Source organism: Epinephelus fuscoguttatus, linkage group LG10 (genome assembly GCF_011397635.1).
Source record: "Epinephelus fuscoguttatus linkage group LG10, E.fuscoguttatus.final_Chr_v1".
Classification (NCBI taxonomy): domain Eukaryota; kingdom Metazoa; phylum Chordata; class Actinopteri; order Perciformes; family Serranidae; genus Epinephelus; species Epinephelus fuscoguttatus.
In genome coordinates, this window is record NC_064761.1 from 26921893 (window position 1) to 26943038 (window position 21146).

The 21146-nt window shown below is 39.9% G+C and overlaps 1 protein-coding gene across 1 annotated transcript; it reads left to right on the plus strand.

The window, feature by feature from the left end:
• Positions 1-12441: 12441 nt before the first annotated feature.
• Positions 12442-20217, plus strand: rx1 (retinal homeobox gene 1). Its single transcript, XM_049587878.1, has 3 exons — positions 12442-12757; positions 17694-17947; positions 19738-20217. The coding sequence occupies exons 1-3, from the start codon at positions 12442-12444 to the stop codon at positions 20215-20217; spliced, it is 1050 nt and encodes a 349-aa protein (XP_049443835.1).
• Positions 20218-21146: the final 929 nt, after the last annotated feature.

The following is a 21146-nucleotide window of genomic DNA, read 5'->3' on the forward strand; positions in this document are numbered from 1 at the left end:
TCCTCTTAAAGAGATACTTTGGATTTTTTTAAGTGGGCTTGTATGAGGTACTTATCATTTGTCAATATATTCGGTCAGCACACCCCCAGTTGGCAGAAGCAGGCCGGCTTACCCACACGAAAGCTAAGCAGTGTATTGCTGTGGGGCAGCAGCAAAATGTATTTTAGCTACCTAAAAAAAGGTTCCACCAAAAAAATCTATCACAATTTAAGTGTGGGCTAAATTGAGAGTATTTTTTTTCCGCTTGCGCTGATAAAATTAGGGGTGCTACTCCTGTGAGATGCCAGCAGTTAAAACCACATCCTCAATACATTCTACCTCACACTAATAAACAATAGACAATAAATAAGTGTAGATAAAATAAAAACTATGCATAGTATGACTGTGAATATTACACATAAAGTGTAGTAAAAAAAAAAAAGTGTATTGGAATTTGTTCAAAGTCGTTATTGCTATTTTGAGGGGAAAAAGCTGTGTTTGAGTCCAGGTTCTGAATGATCTCTAGGGCTTTCCAGAGGGCCGTGAATCAAACAGATGGTACCCTGGGTGTGTATAGCCTTTGATGATGGCCAAGTCTCTACTGAGGTAGAGGGTGTTAGCAACCACTTCCAGGGAAGGAAGAGGACAGCGAGGCACCAAACTGGAGAGCAGAGAGCCGCTGCACATCTTGCACCATCTTGCTCATCTATGCTCGCTGAACACAGGAATTGCTGGTCCACTCCTGCCTAGATTGGTTAGGTTGTTTGTGTTATTGTGTGACTTTGGTGAACCAAACCAATCCTTTAAGATATCAAAGTCTCACAAGAGCACGGACAAAATAACTGATGAAGGCAGCGGTAGACGAGCAGCTCCAGTGCTCAGCAATGTTAAATGGCTGTTTTACTGAATGCAGACTGGTGGCCTTGAAGAGAGTGATGTAACTGCTTCAGTTCCCCATCGGAAATCACTGTCTGATAATAAGGTTAACCGATGAAAATATTCTCAATACAGCGTACTCTGTAACTGATAATGAATATTTTAGGTAGTTAAAATATGTTTTGTTGCTGTAGCAGTACATTGCTTTGTTTTAGTTTCAGGCTCCTGCCTGCTTCTCCAAACGGGAGACATGCCGACTGCCATCTACTGTATGTAATACATTTACTATGGGTAAGAACCTCATACAACCCCACTCCAACAGATCTGAACTATCCCTTTAAAGCCCTCGTGTTTAACAGATGGTGGTAAATGCTATGGCTGAATGATCTATGGACATCAGTAGATGCTCTTTCCTGATGGAGCTCTGCCTGTACTGCAGCCCCCGTCAGTTTTTGCTTGTTTTGGAGGCTTTTTGTGTTCAGTCTTGTCTCAGATGCCTTTCAAGGATTTATACGGATTTCCCAGCCACATCAATAGACTCCAAATGTAAATACTGCACCAAGAATCAACTTTTGTTATGCTCTTTCATCCATAAAGTCATGATGAAATGACACACCTGCTGAAGAAACAGTTGAGCAGATAATTATTGCAGTCAGCTGATTAAATTTGTATGTAAATAGCCTTAAATCAAAGCTTAGAGTCATCCCTTTAACCTCATAGTCACTGTTTTTTTTCCACATCTAATTTGCTGGATTACAGAGCAAAAACAAAGTGTAACTGTTCTACGACTACTTGGAGACTGCACAGTGAAGGCTGTTTTAGGGGCCTTTGTGTGACTCGTAGTGGAGCCGAGGCAGCACTTGACAGTTTCTAGACATGCAGCAGTATGAAAAGGGATGGTGAACCAACCTAATGAGGCTTATCTTGGTTAGATTTAAGTAGATCGTGGTCACTTCAAAAGGTCTTAGGTCAAAGAAAAGTAGCTAATATGAGCTAATTGGTATTAGACATAAGATGCTCTTCCAAGAAAACTGAATCATCTGAGCATCTGTTCGTCCCTGGAGAGGTGCCTTCCTCTGCTGCAGAAACCAACCCATCAAGAAGAAGCTCACTGTCCCTTTTCAACCAGACTGACTGGTCTACTCAACAATTTGAGATCATGAGTCTTTGAATCAGAAGGAAAGTAGTCTGATTCACCAGATGTAGACTGTAGACTGTAGACTGTGGCCATAAACCTGCAGTTGGCTGACTGTTAAGGCGGACATCCCACCACCTTCAGCTACATGCGTGTCACCGTTTTCAAAATCCCCCAGTTCCAGGAAACAACAACAAACAGCCTCCAAACAACCTACACGCTGAAAACAAGTTTTGATGAAGATTTAGATCATTCTACAAGGCATGCCTGCTTTGTTCTTTCTGTGAACCGTTATAAAGATTTACAACTAATACAACAACTTGTCAACACACCTTGGAAATGATTTGCCACACCTCTTTACCCTGGGAGCAGCATGTGCCAGTGACAATGACTTTACCAACGTACCGATCTGTTCCACCACCCACAAGCTTCTGTAAAATTGACAATAAATAATAGGATATAATAATAATGATAATAATAATAATAATAATAATAATAATAATAATAATAATAATAATAATAATAAAATCTAAATTAAAACTACATCTATTTAAACAATAAAAATAAACTGAAATGAGTAAACCTACTCTGGAAACAAACTGAAACTAAACTGATTCACTTGTTTATTTGTCACATGGAACAAGGTACAGCTCCAGTGAAACATTTATCCCATCGGCTCCTTTAACTTGTGCACTGTAATTTAGTCCCTTTATGCTTTCTCACATTGATGGCTCCTGCTTTCTAATTGATCGCGTTTCCAGATGGTTCTGTTAATCCAGGGTTTCTGATTGTGGAATGATTTAACTGTCCACACATACTGACCTCAACAAGACAGCCACATAGTCTCCCCTCCAGAACACAGGCAGCAGCTCTGCTCTGCCACTGCCTTTGCAGCCGCCTCTTTATAGCGTATGATCAACAGCAGGACAGGGACAGCAGCTCAAAGCCCCAAGATACACCAGTCCTTATTCATCATAAAGCACACGTCTCCTGTCATTCTCTTATTAGAGTCCTCTGCTCTGTCACATGGCATATAGGGAAAAAAGCCTCCTGGTTGAATGGTGTTGTCCAGGATCTAGCCAAGCCTTGGTGATTCAAAGGAGCAGGAGAGTTGGAGACGGCTGACAGCTTTGCGTGTACAAACACCAGTGTGACAGCTGATGTCAAACAAAGGATAGGATCCTCTATGTTACTCAGTATAGCCGATCCCAATCAGTAAAAAATAAAAAATGCCTTGATGCCCCGATACCAATCTTTGAGACTGAATCCGGACATCTCTCGACATAAGAGCATAACTTAAGCACAAATTTAGCGAAGCTGACAGAGAGGCAACTAGAAGCATCTGCACCTACATCATTTCATGATGTAATTAAACTGAATATTAAAAAAATAATAATAATAATTAAAAATGCAAATCTGTAATGTTTCTGGTATCACTAAATTTTGTTCCTGGTCTCTACAGTTTGTTAGTTTAACTGAGGTCAGTAGTTGAAAGGTGTAAACATAATGTCATTTGGATCAATAGTTGGATCAGGAAGTCAAAAGGTTCTCCTCCTACTAAAAATGCCCTTAGATCTGTGTGAAGCATGTTTAGCCCAGAACATACTGTGCCGCACGTAAGTAGGCTAGGCTTAGCACAGCGCACATGCATCATGGCTTGTGTTTTAACACTGAGGAGTTCACAACACAGGTCATACATGTCTAGGTGTGAAAGTACATCTCAGACCAGGTCCAGCAAAGGAGCTTTTCACATAATCGTCTCTGCCACTGTCTGCTTTTATTGCTGGCATTTCAAAGTTTGACATTTTCTCATATGCGTGTTTGTCATGCTGACAGTCCTCATCATCATGTAACTGTTCCTGTGGACACATACTCAAATTGAAACAGTTTGAACCAGATATTTCAAGTACAGCAACCTAAACTCGTTGGGGAGGCTCACATTATGCTCAAAATTATTATATCAAAACTGTGAAGATCAAACTGTGCAAAGGCAAAATTAATATACTGTAAATAAAGTAATTTGTCATCATACAACAAGAACAGATCTGTTGCTGTTTGCAGTGAATTTCAGTTGATTTGACAGAGCGGGTGAATTTAAACATGCTGCCGCTGTGTGTACAGTGTGAAAGCTGGGGGGTCAGCTGTAATTCAATTAGATAAATAAGGTTAAGAGCAGCCGTCTGTCTCTTGGTCAAAGTCTGACATTAGAGGTGCTTGCGTGACAAGGCGACTGACCGACTTCTCACAATGCAAAAACAATAGCGCACACTTATTTACCAACAAGATTGATCGCACATTTCTACTGGATTTTTAACTTAGCCGTTGGCTGGTGAAAATTTCTAGTGCACTTGTTCTGTGGGCCCAATAATGCAGAGGCAGAGTGGAAGAACTTAAACACTTGCAATCATTGTCTATTTCTCCCATTTCTTTCAACATCGCTCTTCTTGAGTCCTTATCCTGTGGGTTAATAGTTCCATATCATATGTTTCATACACAATTTTCAGCCTTTCATTTCTAACACAGTTCCTCCTGTCATATTGCCCAAGTACAATACCATGTATGACTGAGGTATATCATGGCCAAAAATGTTAATAATAACTGAACATTTACCAGAAACTGTACATTTTAGGACAGAGCCAAAATACATGGGTATTATCCACATGTATTGCCCCGCATCTTCTCCAACATGGCTCTGCTATAGATAAGTATATGCTCTTTATTTGTTGTGTAGTAAATGATCTAATTATATTCTTCCAACAGCACTCTCTCCAAGTACGAGAGGATGTTGTAGACTGTTGTGTTCTCCGAATCGGAAGTCAAACTTTTATGGCTTCATGCGCCACTGAGCAACTTTCATAGGACCGAACAGGGCCCTGCCTTAAACACTATATCCTATGTTCCTGCCCTGTCAGCCACTGTCTATTTAATCCCTGCCTTCAAAATCTCAAAGTCAACTTGACAAGGAAGCAAGTGTGAGCACATGGGGCGGGGTCTAGCTCGTGCTAGTCATAGCCCCGTGCTCACAGGACTGCATTTTTGCATGTGGAGCAGAAATGGCCTGTCACAGAGAGAGTTTTCTGCTGGTGGATACTGTTCAGTGCACTCCTATTCATTACATGAGCTTGGTTTTGATGAAATGAATCACCCTTTGGGGGGGTTACAGCCCTGCTAGCAAATTTACAGTTCATGTCAACACTACTAGCATTACATTTTTAGCATTAAGAAGCAAGCTAGCAAGCTAAGATTGACTCAGAACAAATTCCTTATGTTACAGTTTTTTACAGTTGTTTACGTACTAAAATGAAAATTTTCACACAATTAACAGCTCTTTACACTCAAGAAGCAAAACACCTGCCCATAGTTGCACAACAATAAGCACAGACTCAGCTTCACACTTTTTGCAAAACTCTACACGCATTATCACACCTTAGACACAGATAAGGATTGTGAGGTTACTTCCTTCTCATTACAAAGCCCCTGCTTGCCAACGACCACACTAATGAACGAACTGGATAATCACATCCACCTGGTGTGGAAGCACACAGGTGCTTACTGTAAACCAAGTGGACCACATGCAGTACATTGTCGTTTGGGACAATGTATCTTTCCATCGATCAGCTCTGGTCCACAGTTGGTTCCATGAGCACCCTGAATTTGCAGTCTTACACCTTCCACCATACTCCCCATTCCTAAACCCAACAGAGGAATTTTTATTTGTCTACACTTTATAGTAGGAAGAAAAACTACTATTTTGTTCTGATTTTCATTGTTGATCTGTTACTGTAACTGAGTATGGTAAGAAATAAATATTTTCAGTCTGCAGCAGTCTGCAATCAGTGTTGTGTTTGTTTGTTGTATTTGTGTACTTTCTCTGTATACCTCAAAGTAATCATGAAGAATGTTGTGGGTTTGACAATATCTTTTTGTCATCTAAATTATCCCTTACATAAAAATGTCTGGCAAAAAAAGTCTAGCACTAGACCAGCTATTTCCTAAAACAGGGGTTTTTACAAATGTATTTTGTATTGATCACTGTAGTGTGTAACTGACTGCAGTAGTGTCTGATCATTTGAAAACTATGTTAGTGAGATGAAAATAAAACAGCATTTTTATAAATATGTGTATATGTTTTGACTGAAGTGTGTCATTTTGCAAATAATCTAGGAGTTATGCAAATTGGGTGTGGTGTTTGGGTAACTGTGTGAATATTTTGGAAAAAGGAGCCCTGTTTTCAAAATTGTGTGTAAACAATTGAGAAAAACTGTAATATAACTCTAAGCAATTGTTAGTTTGCCCAATTTGTTTCATTAAAGTCACAAATGAGGATAAAACGATTTAAAAATCTGACACAAAGTGAGTTAAATCACATTTACAACTGAATGCATGGCCGCTGAGTTCACAAACAGGATAATACAGCAGTCAGTAAAGATACTGGGCAAAAAAAAAAAGGATGTCAAAAGCTAATAGGCGTTCCTACGCAAACCAATGATCTACATGGGCGTTCCTGTCGTGCATGACAAGAACGCCGTGCCACAGCTGCAGTCAGACCCTACTGTGTGGCTTTGCGTTACAGAGAATCACATGAATTTACCTTACCCGTCACACCACCACCATCACCCTTTTTCTCCCCCTCCCGCCGTCCCTCTCTAACCCCCCACCATCTCTCTCCACTTCTCCCAGTAAGCTGACACTGCGCATTTACACGTTAGCTGCTTTTACCTCTAATAGGATCAGGGGGACTTACATTGTCATCTGATAAAACTAAGCAGCTTGATAACTGCACTGCTCCTTCTTAACCAATTTATGCGCAATTAGGATAACAGTGGAAGGACAAAAATGTATTAACAAAATCATAAGGGGATAAACGAGCACCCTAGACTATCATTACTCCGTAAGCTTGTTGGCAGTGAGAGTCATTTTGCAAACAGACTGGTTAGACTGAAATTTGAAATCACGATGATACTTTTCTTTGTCTGTTGGAGCCACAGTTTGACCCAAATGTTGCCTGGATTGTATGACTATCACTGTCTGCCGTCCACTTTTATTCACAGTTTGAACTACACCAATGAGTTGTCAAGTAAAAGAATGTTTACACACACATTACAGTCAGGTTAATAAATCACTTAACTTCTAGTCATCAAGCTAATACAGTATGTATATGGAATCAATGTTGTTTTTATGAAGGCATCATTACATTAGGTGAAAAATATTCCAGATGTCTTGTGCATCATTTCAAATCTTTAATCTAAATTTTTAACTAATATTTTTTATTACTATAAATTTTTAAATGTGGTATCTGCGCAAGCTTTTGGATTTAAACCAGAGTTTAAAATAAAGTTTTGGTCAGTTTGGCTGCACAGTGTGAGGTTGTACTGTCTGTTCCACCAGCAGGACAGGGGTAATGAAGAGTTTTAAGAATTCAGCAATTACTGCAATACCTCAGTGGCAGTATATACTGTATCAATCAGTCTGGGCAGCAACTTTGTTTTTGTTAACATTACCGAAATCATGATCTTTCCCTAACCTTAACCAAAGTGCTTTTGTGGCCTAAACTGAACTACAGACAACCTGTTTGCTAGAATAAATGTTTGCATTGTATGTTTCTGCAAACCACAGATATGTAACATCTGTACGTTATCATGTAGCACTTCAGCAATGCTTTGGTTTACATGTTACATGTGATTACATTTAGGCTCAAAAAACATTTGGTTATGGTTAGAAAAAGGTCATGTTTTGGCTTAATATACCCGATTTTGGTGCCTCAATCACAACTGAAAATGCCACCGATGTCTCGACAAAAATCAACTGTTTCTGGGTCTCATACACTGGGAATACTGCTGAAGTCTTGCTAGAAGAAAAATGTTTTGGTGGTACAATCGCTGCTGAAAATTCTACTGGTGTCTCACTTGTTGGTTTTGAACAATGGTCTGCAGTGGATGACAGCTTGGCAGCTAGCTCGCATAGTTTTTACACCATCCTCTCAATTCCTGTTAACTAAGACAGCTCCCATACACACAGTCAGAACTACGTCACTTTGGAAATGTTGATATGATACCGTATTGTAACGTATCTGTGGTTTGTGAAGACATACAATGCCAACATTTTTTTCTGGCGAATGGGCTGCCACAGACAGGAGACTGGACTCAAACCGAGAGTTCTGGTGTCACAGGCCTGCACTTTCTATATCTGCCATCCAGCCTCACCTTCTTCCAAACCAGCGCAGTACATAAATGTAAATTTAATTGAAGAGTGAGAGACAACAAGATTAGTAATTTCTTAATTATAAATTGCCTGATCTGAAGAACCCACTTTACATTTTAGTTCTGATAATTTGTCATTTAAAATCTCCACTTCACCCATGACCAATGTCACATGCACATTCTCCCAATAGTAAAGACTGAAACTGAATCAGCTGTTAAATCAATGTTTCTCTATCTTATCCATAGATAGGTTTGAGGTCACGGGTAATCTCTTTACGACTTTAGAGTCGTGGCCGATTTTCTGTGACATTAAGCCGGGGCCAACTCCACTGCTTTAAAGCTGCTAACAGACACTTTTGAACTCAAGTATACAAACAAACAACATTTAAGTACATGATGATAATGAAGCAGCAGCGAGGCTTTTGTTTGCAGTCAACTTCCAGCATCACAACCTTGAGGAGTCTGTTTACTGTCATCACATCGCCTTGTCTAAAGCAGCTTTAAAAGGGATGTGTTAAAAAGCCTCCCAGTAAAGGCCTTTAAAGGGACAGTTCCCCCCAAAATCAAAAATGCATATTTTTCCTCTTCCCTGCAGTGCTATTTATCAGTCTAGATTGTTTGAGTGTAAGTTGCTGAGTGTTGGAGATATCAGCTGTAGAGATGTCTGCCTTCTCTCAAATATAATGGAACTAGATGGGACTCAGCTTGTGGTGGTCAAAGCAACAAAAAATATATTTGAAAAACTCAACAGCAATGTCTCTTTCCAAAAATCATGACCCGCTTACTCAAGATAATCCACAGAGCTTGTTGTGAGCAGTTTCATGAAGGAACTATTTTCTTTCCAACAAAACTACACCTACCAACCGTATCGCTGTTCAGAAGGAAGTGTGCATCTACTCATGGATGAGAGGCTTATGCTTGTGACAGTGTGAGATTTAAACATATATGGCGTCCTCCTCGGCTGAGCTGCAGCATTAGCTGGGTCAGTGGTGTTGTAGGTGAGCTAGCAGTAGATGACGCGTCCTACTGTGTGGTGATATGGTTGGCAGGTGTGGTTCGGTAGAAAGAAAATGGTTCCTACATGTAAAACATTTCTGCTGTAAAATGGTTTCAGCTAAACACATGTATAGGAAATCACTACTTGTTCAGGTATATTTTTACATTTCTAATTTTTAAGAGAATTAGTCTGCTAAATACAAAATAAATCTCACAATGTCTTGCTCCTAATGTGCACAAACTTAAGTATTTTAATATTTATCAGAAGAAAAGATAATAATAAACTTAGAAACATTATGTTGATTGTCACCAAATTGAATAAATTGTCGTTGTTATAATAAAATAAGTACCTGCAGAGTAAGTACACAGAATAAGAATGTAGGTTTGTTATTTTTCATCAGTTGCTCCCCACAAACAATGAAAAGCTGATGTTACTGTATTGTTTCTTTCAAAATCAACCTACGAAAGTATTGTTATTGGAGGTAATTATCGCTTAACCTGAACTTTATTTTAAAACAGCTAATGACAGTACAACTCAAAATTATCAATGTTTTTTAAGGACTGAAAATTGTGTGAGGACTTTTTTTTTTATATATTCAAAAATAGGTTTAAATATAGGAAAAATAAGTTGCTATATTTTGCTCATACTTTATTTTTTGATCACTAGCGTTATTAAAACTTAAGGGTTTTTTTTAAAAAATAAATTCATTTTTCCGTGTACCAGCATTTCAGATTAGATGGAGTTTGAACCGAGACTGATCACATAAGGAAAAAGTCACAGAAGACAGTCTTACTTAGCTAAGTCCTTTACAGTTTTGATAAATGAAACAAAAATATTGTGTTGGTGGGATATTAATGTCAATATGTATCTCTGACACCTCTTTAATTTACAATAGAATATTTGTTCTATTGTAAACTGATAGGTCAGCATCAGTCTCTATGCTGATAGTCATTTTACCTTGTGTGTTATCATTTCAAAGTTCCTTTTTTTCATGTAGTTGCGCATAATGGGGGGCTGGGTGTGCTAGTGAAAACCTTCAGTGGGTCTTTTGTCTTTAAAACAAAAAATCTATGAAAGAAAGTCTTGTCCAGGCTTCATTAGCCTGGGCCTCCTGCTGTGGGGTGAATGGAAATGACATTTAAAACAATTACTTGAGCAGAAACCAGCTGCCAATCACTCTTACAGGGGAAGGATTCCAATTAATAACCCTCTCCTAATCCCCTCGTTTCACCTCCTACGCCCCCTCAGCTTTGTCCACCTCTCCCTCTGTCTTTCTCCTCCTGCACTCTCCTCTCTGAGCTGGCGCGCATGGCGTCTGAACTCAGCTGCTGAACGCTCTTTGCACTTCTTCTTCGTGGCTTTATTCAGTTGCACTTCACTGGAGTGTTTCTGTCAGGACTGTTTACCACACAGAGAAATTATTCAGAGAGATGCAAGGTAAGCAGAGCCGGCTGAGTGACTGTGAGCGGTGCACATTGCGGATCTGGGAAGAGTGAAGTTGGAGGGTGAGCTGCTGAGAGGAACAGGTGGAGCACTGGCATCAGCAACTTTAACAGTTCAACATAAGTACTTCCAGAAGGTAGGTTCGACCACTGGCTTGTTTTATGGCTGTCACACTTTTCACTGACACTGAACTTCAACTGTGGTGTCGTCATGAAACTGGAGATGTGTGGGTTGAAAAGATAGTGGTGTGCTCAGTAGGTAAATCTCAGGATGCACTGAACAAACACACGCTGGTTCTGTTCTGTCAATACTCCTGCTCCTCTATGTGTGAGTAACTGAAATCTGCTCTTATTCACATCTGATTATTTCTACTACACGGCAGAACACAGTTTTGCACACATCACTTCCACCTGCAACTCAGTCAATTCACTTTACTTGAGTTACTTTACTCAAGTATATTTTAATTAACCACAGTGTGACGTCCCAGATTTGGCCAAAAGGCTCTATTTCGTCCATTTTTTGAGCACATAAACCTCATTTGTTCCTCAGTAACATGCATTAACATTATATGCCATGAATGAAGTGCTTAATAGAAGCAGTCCATAACTGCAGACATCACATTTGTGCTTTTCGTGCAACATTTGTTGTTCTTTAAAGATTTGGATCCTTTGCTACAGTTACAACTAATACTAACCGACACTAACCTTTGTTATGAGTGCGTAAAGTGGTGGAAAGTAACGCATTATATAAGAGTAAAATGATGAGATATGTGTTATTGATATGTCTAAGAAAGCCTTTTTTATTTCAGTAGACAGACTTTGAATTACACGCAGACACTGGTGGAAGAAGTATTCTGATCTTTTACGTGGGTAGATGTAGTAATAGAGTAGTGTAGAAATACTTTTTACAAGTAAAAGTCCTGCATTCAGAATCTTACTCATGTAAAAGTACAAAAAATTAGAATTAAAATATACTGAAAACGTAAGAAATAAAAGTACCCATTGTGCAGAATGGCCCTTTTAGAATATTATACAGGCCATATTGGGCCAATAATGAATTGAAATGATTGATTAACGTCACTCTAATTCTGCAGCTGATAACGGTGGAGCTATTCTTTACTATATAGGCTGTGAATTTCACCAAGAGATCATTGATTTTTTATTTTGATCCATGTAATACGTCACAGTTTATTAGTTTATATTTGTATTGCTAATCTGAATCTGCAAAATAACTAGTAACTAATGTTGTAAAATAAATGTATTTGAGTAAAAATACAATATTGGCTTCCTAAATGTAGTGGAGTAGAAGTATAGAGTAGCAAATCTTAAATACTCAAGCAAAGTAAAGTACCTCAAAATTTTATTTAAGTACTTGAGTAAATGTACTTAGTTACTTTCCACTACTGCACACATTATCGACTCTGGGTTTGGTTTTCATGAGAAATGTTTATTAGTTTTATATAAATGCAGAAATGTAATATGATTTTTTTTTTTAAAATGCATTAATTCCTTGTGATAATCAACATTGTACGGTCGTTAGTACTGATCATGCGTAAAAGTAGGTTAAGTTAAAAGTATGCATTAAGAGGTAATTTGTGTCATTAGTATCCATCAGCACACTCTTCAGTATGTACAGTAGCTCTCAGAGTCTAAGGGATAGACTCTCCCCCCCCGGACTCTGCGGAGGATAAGCGGGTTTAGATAGATGGACAAAGAGTCATCTAAGGTAACCAGGTGATCTCTGACCCACTCCTGTACCTTCAGTCCTTCTCTTAAACCCCTTTCCTCTGACTGCAGTGCCCAGACGCTCGAATGCATTTATCACTGGATACCATGAGCATGGTGGACGACAGCTGCTTCTCGCCCAGCAACTTCCATGAATTGGGGAAAGGTGGGGGCGTCGCTGTGGGGGGCCGCGTCCACAGCATTGATGTCATCCTGGGCTTCAGTAAAGACCAGGATCCCCTGCTCAGCCCTGCTGGGGCCCCACGACCCCATAAAGTGGACATAGATGGCCTGGCAGAGCCTGGGAGGCAGCAGGAGCCCTCATCACACCCGACCTACAGCGGGCACCTTTCCTCTCTGAGGAACAGCAGCACAGAGCAGCAGCAGCAGCAGCAGTACCACGGTGAGTCAGGCTGCTGCTGATGGTCTTCATCCTGACAACGCTTTCTGTCGTAGTATCACTTTGAAGAGTTTCACACCACCTGGTTTTAACTTTATGTTGGTTGAGAACCTTCAGTTATTGAGGATAAAGTTTATGAATCATCTGATCTTTTGCCTCAAAGCATATGAGACGGTCAAAGATATTGATCAAACAGCAGCACCTCTGCTCAGGGAAGGCTGGATAAGTATGAGGTCTGAGTTCAGCGTTACAGAGATTTAAATTGGATTAGATAGAATTGATTTTGCTGCAGTGAAGTTTAGGATATTGATGCCTGTGAGCAAACATAATAAATCTTTCTTTGACCGCTGACTATAAAGTTTTCTGACCACCACCACAGAGTCAGTCTTTCCTGGTTCAAACTTATGCAGGGGCCAGAATCAACCTGTGAGGTCATGAAAAGTTCAAAGCCTAAACATGAGTTTATACTGTCAGCATCTCCATGAGATAAGAAAGGAAGCATATCAAACAGCATGTATAACACAGAGCATGCACTGAAAAGACATATTGCTAAAGCTTGTAGCTTAAAAAACTGTTTCTGACACAAATAACCATGGACAGATTATCAGACAATTGGCCCCTGGGCACAGATATGCGGCCTCTAGGTTTTTTTTGTATGTCTTTGTAGTTATATTGCATCTTTTTGCTGATTTTTTTTGTCTTTGTAGTGGTTTTGTCTTTTTTAAGGTAATTTTGTGTCTTTTTTGGTGGAAATGTGTCTCATTGTAGTCGTGGTTTTTTGGTGTCTTTTTGGTGATTTTGTGTCTGTAGTTGTTTTGTGTTTTTTTTTTAAGTAATTTGGTGTCTTTTTTAGTGATTTGTGTTTCTCTGTAGACATTTTGTGGGTTTTTTAGGTAATTTGGTGTGTTTTTGGTGATTTTTGAGTCTCATTGTAGTCGTTTTTAAGGTAATTTGGTGTGTTTTTGGTGATTTTGTGTTTCTTTGTAGTCATTTTGTTTTGTTTTTTTAGGTAATTTGGTGTCTTTTGGTGATTTTATTTCTCTTTGTGGTCGTTTTGTGTTTTTTTTTTGTGGTAATTTAGTGTCTTTTTTGTTCATTTTTTGTCTCCTTGTGGTTGTTTTGTCCCTTTGTGTAGTTATTTTGTGTCTCTTTGCAGTTCCTATGCATGTCTTTGTGGCCATTTTGAATCTCTTTGACATTTTGGAAGAGACGGCCCACTTACAGTTAGGGCCCTGGGCCTGTGTCTGGTTGGCCTGTTCAGTAATCTATCCCTGCAATTAGCCACTCAAAAGGAGATCTTTCTAAAACAAAAACAACTACAAAACATGCATGTATTGATATAATGTTTGCATGTTGACAAATCTGCACTGTAGTCCTATTAATTTAAAATCTGCAATGGCAATTTTAAAAAATTAATTAATCAAAAATGGAGCATCATTTTTGGATCACATCCTGTTTGACAGCAGCTGATGATTAATTACTCTGACCTGTATGAATGAGAGTTAGGTACCACTGGATCATATGTGTTGGTGCAGCGTTTCTGCATCCATTTAAAAGCATTCACATGTAAAGTCCGAATCACTGTTGCCATTTGGAGCCTGATGCATTAACTGTGTGAACTGTGTGGGCTGAGATTGAGAGATAAATCACAGGACAAGATGGTGTAGGGGGTTTATGTCCCCAAACCCAATCCCATCCCCTTGTGGAATTCCCCTAATCTTCTCTTCTGTGCAGATTAGATTGTACAGTCGTTCATTCGGGTGTTATTGTTATCGTTCTGTCTCAGAATCAAATTCATCACGTTTTTAATCTGAAGCTATTTTCACATGCAGGATCTGGCAGGTGGTTGGTGATTTGGTGGTAGAGACACAAAAATGTATTTTTGATGAACTGGAGATGGATATATCTTGTGTATGTTGTCCGAATTCAGCCGATAAATCTTTGTGGACACTTGTTTTTCTTGAATAACGTACGTCAACTCCAGTGACATCACTCTTTTGTATGTAACTATCCTGTGAAGTCAGCCCAGTTCCCCCTGAATGAGCAACTTTTCTGTGTCTGGTGTCAGTCGGCCCCCTCCTCTCTGAGCTGAGATGTTCTGCTGGCTGATAAACAGTGGGCAGCCTTCAGACCAGTGGCTGTGATGGACTGACAGGCCAAGAGCTGGTCACTGAACCGGTCCTGACCTCTGCCTTTGTCAGAGCCTGGCCTTTGTCATGGCTGCTTAATGAGAGGTGGATAAATGAAGTCCCTAAAAATCCTGCTTTGCTTCTGCCTCTGCTCCTGTTTGCCAGTTGAAAGACCACAATGACCCCCCCTCCTTTATCTCTATCAACACAACTCAGTCACAGAAACATGCTCACATTTACATGCGTATACTGTCGGTTGTTTTACTGAAGCAGTGACAGGTGGACAGTGAAGTCGTCAACATGTATCGAAAACGTCAAATATAAACTATTATAATCAGGAAGGTTAACATTCCAACCAGTAGAAGTTAAGCATGAAGGTTCATTCTTGACTCCCATTTGACATTAAAAAAATTTAATTAAACACATTATAATCAAACTAACAATATATCCAACAACAATGTGGAAACAATGTGAGAATGTAAAGGGGTTTATGGTCCTTATAGTGAAGATATAGTGTTATTACCTGAATCTGCAGCTCCCATCAAGCTTTATGAGCTTTACAGCAAGTTTCCGTAAATGTAACGCTCTGGATCAGTGTCACCACTCTCATATTGTTGTCTTTTGGCTGTAGCAGGCTGCTGTTTACAGTAAAAAAAAAAAAAAGCTCTGAAAACCCACTATACACAACATGCACAGTACCAAATGTTAGACAGACTAACTGGTGAAAAAACAGTATGGCATTTAGCAGCTAAAGAGCCAAATATGTCCCTCAGGAGTTGGTGGGGACCAAAAACAGAGCTAAAAGGAGAGTCAGTATCAGTAAGACAACTCCTAATAAATGATCATGTTGCTCTGTAACGGCTGGATGTGTAAATAAACAGCTGTGAGTTTACAAGTTCAACATATTAACTTAAACGGTAATGATATGTCAAGGTTGTGTTCACAACTTAAATAACAATTCTTATGCTACTGTTACCTTAAAATGACAGACTTTTATATCACATACACAGTAGGGCCTCTCTACTCACAATGTTGTTTCATAGACTGTACGTAATGGACGTACCTACCGTGCTGTCACCTATTGGTTTGTGGACTGCCATTTTGAAGCCTTGGCATTTCAGCCCTCGCCATCTTGGTTTGTTTGGAGCAAGAAGTGACCATATTTGGGCAAGAGGGTGGTGCTCTGAAAGAAAGAGTGGTGGATCTGACTGGGAAGCCAAGGACACTATCGGCAGACAGCCTGTCACCATAACGTTATAAAATGTAAACTGTTGAGTTACAAAAAAATTCACACCCTCTACAGTTGTCATGAATGTTGAAATTAGCTCTAGAGACCAAAACCATTTTCTGTACCAGGCTGTAAACATGTTTATTTCTACACTAAAGTTGGGCATTTTAACATAGGTGTCTATGGAGATTGACTCTGTTTTGGAGCCAGCCTCAAGCAGCCATTCAAAGAACTGTAGTTCTTGGCACTTCTGCATTGGCTTCATTTTTCAGCCTTGGAGGTTGTCGCTTTGTTGTTCTACAGTAGCCAAGAACGAACAAATCAAATACTGGCTTTAGATAGGGTCATTCGCATTTTCACTTCGGCCACCATAGTACGTTTGACACATGGGAGAAGTTTCAGTTCTGCATCCTCACCACTAGAGGCCACTGAATAATACATACTCGTCCTTTAAAGTCCACGCAATGAGTAAATTCCATCCACTGAAGAAGACAACTGAATTCTCCAGAAAAAACAGCTTGTACCGAAACATCAGGTTAAGTTGTTTTGTCTAACTATATACTGTAGAAGTTAATTTATAAAGTCTATTTTGATTATACTGACAGACAAAAAGATATTTACTGTAGATTTACTGTTTCATGCTAAATTATTCCATTGGCATATGTGGGTGATATGAGGACAAAATAATTGTTTCTTTCTATTTTATGCCAAATTTCTATCACCAGTAGAGTGATTAAAGGTTAATTTAACCTACTTTCTGTAAGTGAATACGTATCCAACACAACTTAATGATGTACGGTGCCTGATTGAGGTTTGGAGCGTCTTTACAAGAGTAACTGATCTGATTGCCACATCATCATCTTTGTACTTTATTTAATTCAATTTGCTGGTTAGACTAATACAGTCAAATGACAGGGTTAAAGACTTAATTGTTCTCTGAGTAATGCTCTCTGTACTTCTCTGTTGTTGAAAGTGATACACAAAAATATGATGTAAGTTTAGGAACAAAGGACAGGAAAAGTAACTGAGAGGATGACTAAGGGGAAGTTGTTTGTCTCGCAGGATTATAAAGAGAGACAGTTGTTAAAATCTTCTAGTGTCAGTAAACAGTAACTTGTCAGTAGCTGGTCATGACAAATGTTGACAGGACGTGGATTTGTTAGGGTTTTTTTGTGGCTAATGCTTTAATCATAAAGTGAGGATTAACTAAGCTGGTGGTTTTGCCGTCCACTGTCAGCATTAAGTTGAGTCCATAAAAAGAAAGGGAACAGTTTTGTTTCCAAACATCTTTTTGGGGACAGTTTACCTTTGGAGAAGATCAACACTGGAAACAACTCTTCTAAATCCGATTAGGAATGTTTTCGAGCTTCACTGAAGTTCAGGGGATTGCTTGCTTCACTGACCTACAGTAGCCTATTGTTGCATGTGTCAAACTAATGTCTGCTCTACTGGAAAGTGAGCACGACATTCTTCATTACAGCTTACCACTCTGCTTTTGTTCTTCTGAATTTCAGTTCATACGTTGTTTTGATTAACATAGATATAAAAACTCCCGATTCATTTTTTCTCATTCGCTGAACAGATACCAGCTTGTTCACAAACAAGTGTGACGAGGAGCTGAATGAACTGAGGAAGAGCATAGAGAGTGATGAAGGCAAGTCTCCAGAACCTGGTAAGGACGATCAGCCCAAGAAGAAGCACAGACGCAACCGCACCACCTTCACCACCTATCAGCTGCATGAACTGGAGCGTGCCTTTGAGAAGTCCCACTACCCGGACGTGTACAGCCGTGAGGAGCTCGCCATGAAGGTCAACCTCCCAGAAGTCCGAGTTCAGGTACACAAAATCCCCTCAAGTCTATAGTTGTAATGTCACAGAAATCCTTTGACTCAGCATGTGTAGTATTCAGGTTTGATTTAATTTTCCCACATCACAGCAGTAGAATAATCACACTGTGACATCACAAGCTGGCAGGTAACAAAAGAGTTAAATTGGTGTGTTTCCAAATGCTGAGGTGCACAGCAGAAACACGCCAAGCTTTCAGGGATTTGGCTCGCCAAGTATTCAGGTGAGGAGATTGTACCAGATAGTTACGCAAGCAGGATGTTTGCATCCAAGTGTTGCAACACACAGTGTCAATGTCACAGTGGGTGTGTTTTCATACACCTGTTTACATGTACATTTGCAATTTGCACATAATATATCTGAGTAGAAACACCATAAACTGTATAGGAAACTTGAATTATTGCAAATATTTTTTATGTTTAGGAGTGGTGGAAAAGTTGGTGCATTGACAAAAGCTGAGCCATTGTCTCTGGAAGCTTTTAACATGCTTATGTATGCACACATCGCTGTTACCAGAACTCTTCCTAGAGCACCTACCTGTAACATTAGTTGCTCTAAACTCTATTTTAATTTCCCAGTGTGCTCTCTATTATTATACATCCATTGTTCTCCTGATTGATTGATTGCCACTCTTCTAATTATGCATCTCGTTATGCCCTTTTCTGCAGTGGCACCTGACTGAAGAATTAGCACCACCCACTGCTACTGTGCACCTCCTGAAAAAGCACATATGTAGGCATTTTCTTTGGGGGATTTTCTGACATTAAAACTTGTGCTACATGTGGATGGAAGCCTAACTAGTGCTGTGAGGACAAAAATATGCAGTCTTTAAAGAGGACGGTGGCTTCTTTAAGAGAACAAAAGGGCTTAAGACAAATTGACATCTCAAAGGTTGGCAAGAGGCAACGGGGTTCAGTGGTGAGGAGTTGAAGTTTAGTTCAGTCTGGGGATTTTAGTTGCATCTCGTGGCCCTCATCGGCAGCTGAAGTTTGCTCGGTTGTCATAGAGATGATTCAGATATCATGTGACCTAAATATGGAGCACAAAGAAGCAAGAGTGCTCTGAAAAATAATGCTGGGCACATCACTTTTTCTCTAGGGGGCCAAAATTTAGTCACATACAGTCTCTCCTCAGTGGAAACAACTGACAAAGATATAGGCACTCAGAAAAAATGCTAGTGGACACAGGCCCTAATCCTAAAATTCAGTTATGGCTTTTGGTTTTGGTGTGCCACTCCAAGATTTTCAGTGGTCCCATCTGGCTACCCCATCGAAAATTTTCATGGGCAGCCATGCATTAAATCTCAACTCTTCAAGAAATGTTTGTTTAGTGCTTTCAGGGTAAGAATATTTAGGCCTTGTAGGTAGAAATAACTTAAGTTTGAATGATGTTTCTGTGGCCATTAATGTTTAAGTAGATGTTTATTTTTCCAACTATTTTGAAATTACATTAGAATTCATGATCGATAACCACATACTTGAAGGAGCATAATTATACGAGCCCGATCTCCGCCACAGTCGTCAAAATCCGGCACTTGGGCATTGACTTATGGCGTCGTAACTGGACGTGGAAAGTCCTTGACCAAATGTCAAAATGTGACGAGGTTGGATTGAGAATGTGTTGACTATACGCACATGACGTGTTGATAACAACATTTGCACACTGACCACCAAACAACAGATTCATTTAAAAATATGTTTTGAATGGGATCGCTGTGGAAAATATTGTTTGTGTCTGTCATATTCAGGTACACTTAATGATAACTTGTTTTCGTCCCGCAGGTCTGGTTCCAGAACCGCAGAGCTAAATGGCGTCGGCAGGAAAAAATGGATGCCAGCACCATGAAGCTCCACGACTCGCCCATGCTGTCCTTCAACCGCCCAGCACCAGTTCACACCAGTATAGGTCCGATGACAAACTCCCTCCCCTTGGACCCCTGGCTGCCCTCTCCTCTCTCCAGTGCCACACCGGTCCACAGCATCCCGGGCTTCATGGGTCCAGCTCAGGGCCTCCAGCCCAGCTACCCCAGCCATAGCTTCCTCAACTCAACTCCTCATCCTCCTCATCCTCACTCTCACCCTCATCCATCCATGGGCCAGGGGATGCAGAGTATGGCACCTCCTCCTTACCAGTGCACGGCGCCGTACCCTGATAAATACCCCCTGGAGGACGTGGACCAGCGCAGCTCGAGTATTGCTGCTCTGAGAATGAAAGCCAAGGAACACATCCAGTCTATGGACAAGACCTGGCAACCCATGTGACTAACAAACCTGGCAGTCCACGTGGACGACACTGGGAAAGGGAGATATTGAAGCTGATTCTTGGGGCTCAGGCATTGAGTAAAATGTTGGAAAATATGGCAGTGAGTTGTCTGATACTCACAGAGGAAAGGAAATGGATTTTTGAATTGTGAAAACTAAGGATTTTAGGACTTTCTTTGGACCTTCTTTTTTATTTTTCCTCATCTCAAGGACATGAAGCAGACAAGTGAACTCTACAGTCTTGTTATAATGTTCATTTTGAACCACCAATTACCAGATGTCCGTTCTCCCTCCAGTCTAAAAGTGTTTAGCATTGCTTTGGGTGGCGTTAAAGTAAATGTCTTCGGGGTGACCACTGCATGCAGGAAACAAGGAAATTTCTTTGCTTGACAACTACTTTTTTCTAACAAACAATAGCATCTTTGCAGACACACTTCCCTTTGGATAATGCATAGTTCTATCTATATTAATGAACAGCTTGTCCAGTGATACAGGTTGGTTTTTGGTCATCACAAACCAGTGTTCCTACACATTTTCCATTTCAAAATTCCACACTTTTCCAGACTCTAATTTCCAGACAGTGGATCTATCAAACTATATTTGACATCTGAACACAAATAGCTATATTTTTATTGTGTAACTAAAGGTCCAGTGTATAAGTTTAAGGATGATTTAGTGGCATCTAGCAGTGAGGATTGCAGATTGCAACCAGCTGAAACTTCTCCTGGTTAGAATGTTCATTGTTCAGAAGGTTTTTACAGGGAGCTGAATTATCTGCAAAGGTCTCTTCTTCTTCAAAACAAATTAAAACTTGTAAAATCGCTGAATTAAGCAGTTTCACACAACACAACAATGTTTCTCCTGTGCTGTTTGGCTCTGAAAACTAAAGATCTAGACATTAAGGAGGTTTTTACCAGGAGCCAAATTAT

Bases quoted from the DNA above. Each gene is read 5' to 3' on its own strand.
- rx1 (XM_049587878.1), top strand. From the start codon at position 12,442: ATGCATTTATCACTGGATACCATGAGCATGGTGGACGACAGCTGCTTC. The intron at 12,758-17,693 runs GTGAGTCAGGCT...TTCGCTGAACAG, and splicing joins GCAGCAGCAGCAGTACCACG to ATACCAGCTTGTTCACAAAC. The intron at 17,948-19,737 runs GTACACAAAATC...TTCGTCCCGCAG, and splicing joins TCCCAGAAGTCCGAGTTCAG to GTCTGGTTCCAGAACCGCAG.